The 5,330-nt window shown below is 37.2% G+C and overlaps 1 protein-coding gene across 1 annotated transcript in view; it reads right to left on the reverse strand.

Annotated features, from left to right (window-relative positions):
- The window catches only part of LOC106870463 (cadherin EGF LAG seven-pass G-type receptor 1), a 143,646-nt gene that overhangs the window by 30,488 nt on the left and 107,828 nt on the right, over positions 1 to 5,330 (reverse strand). The window contains exons 13-14 of the mRNA XM_052969136.1: positions 5,103 to 5,226; positions 3,137 to 3,246 (exon numbers count right to left, since the gene is read on the reverse strand). Coding sequence (XP_052825096.1) covers positions 3,137 to 3,246; positions 5,103 to 5,226 — 234 coding nt within the window. The remainder of the gene's footprint in view (positions 1 to 3,136; positions 3,247 to 5,102; positions 5,227 to 5,330) is intronic.

Genomic DNA, 5,330 nt, shown 5'->3' on the forward strand with positions numbered 1-5,330 from the left:
TTTAGAATTTTAAACAAAACTGTCCGACGAACGGGAACGTGAAACTCTGAGTAACAGTTTTTGTGATATTTTTGCTGCATTTTAATAAAGCATATTACTCTACCTCTGGTATTCGAGTACTAATTTTTTCACCTTGTTTCGCATTTATGTGTTTACTCTGGTATATATATTGGCGCAGAAGTGACTGTGTAGTAAGAAGCTTTCTTCCGAATCCACATAGTTCACATGATGTACTGCCTGGCATTCGCGCCGGAAGTTCCAATACGAACAGATGGTGAACACATAGAACAACCGTTGGCTTGCAGTGTCCCCAAAACATGTACCGAGAGTGGTAAAAATCAAACATCCAGTCAACATCATAGTGTTTGAACTGATCATTAATGATGGTGACGTTATGCCTCCATTCATCTTCCCACACGGCCTCACATTCAACACGGAGTCCTATACCAAGTGCCTGGAGAAGGTAGCGCTGCCCTGAGGGTGGCTGCTGGAAAACCCCATGTCTGGCAACAGGACTCTGGACCATGTCACACAAGCAGGAGAACCCATCCTGGCTGTCAGACAATTTCTGCGACCACATCACCCCTAACATTTGGCCACCTATCTTCCCAGACTGCAACCCTCTTGATTATTATATGTGAGATGCAGTTGAGCGAGAGACCAACAAAACTCCTTGTAACACCAAAGATGAACTGAAGGCAAGGATTATGGCAGTATTCACCAACTTAAACAAGGACACCGTCCAGAAGAGTTGCAGGAGATTCCGAAATCATCTAGAGATCGCGATTGAAGCCAATGGCGCTTTTATTGAATAAATTTACTCTTTAGTATTTCAAGATATTTTTATGTAATTTTGGTAAATATACCTGTTAAAATGAGATGTCAGTGTTATTTTCATTTTTGCGTAATTTAGACGACAGTTTATTCACCGCAAGTTGCATATTTTGTATATATTAATTTTCTCTGCCAACTTTTGTTTTATGCTTTATTATTCGCAGTTTTCAATTATAATACAGAAAACTCGAAGTTGTGGAGAAAATTCACAAAGAAAGGAAATATTTGGTGGAAATTGTTGTCAGCGGGCCGTTTAGCTTGATGGTAAACTACTCAACCAGTATCTGAAGGATGCGAGTTCGAGTTACAACTTTTTTTTCCGTCATATAAAGGTAAAATACACAATTCTTTTGCTCTTTTCACGGCTATACTGCATTCGAAATATTACTTTCTTCTCTGTATGATATATATATATATTTTTTATTTCTTTCAGTCATTTTACTGCGGCCATGCTGGAGCACCGCCTTTAGTCCAACAAATTGACCCTAGATCATATTCTTTGTAAGCGTAGTACTTATTCTATCGGTTTCTTTTGCTGAAACGCTAAGTTACGGGGACGTAAACACACCAACATAGGTTGTCAAGCGATGGTGGGAGGACAAACACAGACACACAAACATATACATATACATATATACATATATATATATGTATGTATGTATGTATGTATATATATATATATATATATATATATATATACGACAGACTTCCTTCAGTTTCCGTCTACCAAATCCACTCACAAGACTGGTCGGCTCGAGGCTATAATAGAAGACACTTGCCAAAGGTGCCACGCAGTAGGACTGAATCCGGAACCATGTGGTTTGTAAGCAAGCCACTTACCATACAGCCACTCCTGCGCCTATAATTCGCAATCACACATACACACACACATATATATAAATATATATATATATATATAGTATACATCCCACACCATATATCCACACGCACATATATGTATATATACCCACACAAATACACACAACATATATATTTGAGTAATATGAAATGAAATACTGAAAAAAATGTCTATGAAAAATAGTTTAGGAAAACCGTTGAGATTCAACAAAGATTGTATCCAGAATACATATACTCTCAATAATTAGTCCAGAATTTGTACATTCACATTAATTAGATACAAGACAAAGCTATACGAAGAACAGAAAAAGGAAAACAACAATGTAGATAGCGTTGTCGTTAAACCAAAACAGTGAAAACATACAGCAGACGATAAACGCAGATGTTATCGCCATCTTGTTTTTCTCCAACGTAATTTTCAGATAGTCATCGTTGTGTTCCGTTATGTGAGAGTTTCTGGTATGACAATACAGGCGTTTTAGCTTCAGTTCCTCCCAGATAACGTCTGCAATTGTGTGTTAGTTCTATTTTGCTGTATAACTCTCATAAACAATAATCCCAGATACCGGTACGGAACCCTGGCCGTTTGGATAAGTTGAGAAGTAATGGAAAGATTAGATACAGGCATGAAATAATGCTTTCTAATTTGGGAACAAGGCCAACGATTATGATAAAACGGTTTTAGTTGATTATCGACTTTCAGTACTTGGGTGGTACTTTGTTTTATCGACCCCCAAAGGGATGAAAGGTAATGTTGGCCTTGGCAAGATTTAAAACCAGAACGTAAAGGGCCTGAATAAATATTGTAAGTAAATTTTTTCCTATGTGCTAATGATTCTGCCAGCTCACTGACTTTCTTTCAAATTTTGGCACAAAGCATGCAATTTTGAGTGGGAGAAGTTAGTCGATTACATCGGCGGGATTTGAACTTAGAGCATTAAAGAGTCAGAATAAATGCGCAAAGCAATTTTCCAGAGCTCTAACATTTTGCCATCTCATTCTTTGTTTCTGATTTAAGTAGATTAGGCCAGTAACTTTGAAGGGAGGGGTTACATCGACTCTTCTATTTGTTTGGTACATTTGTTTTATATTATCCCCAAATAAATTAAAGGCAAAATTGATCTTAGCAGGATTTGAACTCTGAACGTAAAGATCTAACAGAAATACTATAAAGCATTTTCCTTGATGCTCTAACGACTCTGCTTGTCATCATCTTCAGCAATTTTAAGTTAAAAAGTTAGACGTTTACATTAAACCTAGTATTTGATTGAGACTATTTTACCGAGACCTGGAAATATGAAAAGTAAAGTTGACTTTTGCGAGATTTGAACTCAGAATTTAAGAGCTGGAAGGAAGAAGTATACGTACAAATTAATAACAACTTGAAATTTCAGAAAAAAAAAACAAACTGTTTATGTTATGTGAAACACATGAATAGGCTTACCTGAAATATTCGAAAGCAAAGACAGACAGAACACAACCAAGAATGGATAATGCACCACCGATATAAGAAATGAATGACAAAGCAATCTGGTGTCTGTCGTCGATTTTTTCCTGAAAAATAAACAATTAAAGATATAACAACATTAACAAGACATCTCTGCTTACTTTTCTTGTCTTTAATTTTTTTTTCTCTAGCGGCTCCGGTTGCCTAAAGTCATTTTGATAATTTTCCTAATCATAAAGATATATAAATTAAGTCCATATTTCAGTTTTCTGTAGCCTAAATTTGAAGGGAGATGAAATTCCCTTCAACGGGATAGAACGCTGATTTACTGCATATAGTTTATCATCACGTGAATCCAGCATTGCAAAACAAGGAAATAATCGTCCAAGAGTGATTATTATTTTTTTTTGTAGTTTAGTATTTGATCATGTGATTTGTATAATTCATATTCAAAACTTGTTCATTTGTCTAAAAGCATAAAAAGGAAGGTATGAAATATAACTGTCGTTGTTTCAATCTCGCCTTGCTCGATGGAAAACAGAATCTGTATTATTGATACGAGCAAAAGCTGCGATCAATTATGAACGTAAAATAAAAGGACTAAATCACTAACATTGCAGTTTTTGAGAAAGCTCAATCCAACCGCATTGAAGCCACCGTCCGTAAAACATAGAACTGGTCATGCACGCTGTGTGAAACAACAGGGGTTTCTGTGTTAGATCCTTTACTGCAAACTCAGCATCGGCAAAAGACCCTATGGTTACCCTCAGTGACGTTACAGGTTAACTTAAACAGACTATGAAGAAAATCAACATCAAACTGAAAACTTGCGAAGAATCTGCGGTAAATCGAGCCATAGCGACTGCTTGCAGAACTGTTTGAACAAGAGTGTCACGAAAACGAAGAGAACAAACGAAGATGAAAAATCGCCAATTCCAGAGACGTCTCTAACTCCGTCTATTAAGTGTAATTTGTGTGGATGCATGTTTCTGAAGATGGAATGAGAGTCTTCCAAAGAAACATGGCTAGCAAAACTTCTCAGTCAACAGAAATGTTAGCCATAACAAGTGAGACCACTGTATGTATGTATGTATGTATGTATGTATGGGGAAAGCTTGGTCTGCAATGTTTGCATATATATATGTATGTATGTATGTATGTATGTTTGTATGTATGTATGTATGTATGGGGAAAGCTTGGTCGGCAATGTTTGCAGTCGTGTATGCTTGTCAAGAGCAGGGCTCATTAGCCACCAACGGAGCCACAAATGCAAAATATAAGTTAGTCCTAGAGCGCACAATGTTCCTGAAGGTCGGCAATGGTCTTCCTCTGTCACGAGTTGACGGCCATGATCATGTATGTATGTATGTATGTATGTATGTATGTATGTATGTATGCATGTGTGTATGTATGTATGTATGTATAATTCATGGTGTATATAATAGTGAGTTCGGGGATGAGGTGTTGGGTAGGCATTTCTTTTAAAAATATGAGACATGAACCAACAGCTGCAGGAAAAATGTGCCAGGTTGAAATTTCCAGTGCGCCAACATATCAGAAAATTGGATAAGGGATGTAATGACGAGTCAGAGATGAGTTGTTGGATGGACAACAAAATGGGGGGACAGGCAGAGGCAATAAGATGTGATATTTGTGTGTAAGTAAGAGGTGATGTATAATGGATATAGAATCCATGGATATTAGAAGAGGAGAGAAAACTGTCCTGCGGCTTTATTATTATTATTATTATTATTATTGGCATCTAGGTAAGAGTAGAAGCCATTGATGCGCCATAAGGACATTATGAAGCTCTACGAGGTGCTTACATTTAGCAGGACTTTATCATATCCCTAGAAGGGTTTTATCCTTGGAGGGCTTTACAGCAGAAAAAGCTCCGCTAAAGGAACTTACGGTGGTATGATGTGTCTAACAGATAATAAAAAGTGACAACAGTTTAACTTACACCAATTCCGTGGACGTCCATCAAGAGGGCGAAATTGGTCATATGGTAGCAATGACATTCTGTATAGCCGGCCGTCTTCTTGGCTAAATAGCAACCCTTGTAGTGCCAACGGTCAAAGCGGTTACTGTCAATAGAGAAAGATATAATCTTGTTAGAGGATGATTGCTAGAGAATAGTTTTGTGCAGTGGAGATGTAGGCTAGTAAGTTTCAATAAAGCGCCTAATGTC

The sequence above is a fragment of the Octopus bimaculoides genome, chromosome 7 (assembly GCF_001194135.2).
Source record: "Octopus bimaculoides isolate UCB-OBI-ISO-001 chromosome 7, ASM119413v2, whole genome shotgun sequence".
NCBI classification, from domain to species: domain Eukaryota; kingdom Metazoa; phylum Mollusca; class Cephalopoda; order Octopoda; family Octopodidae; genus Octopus; species Octopus bimaculoides.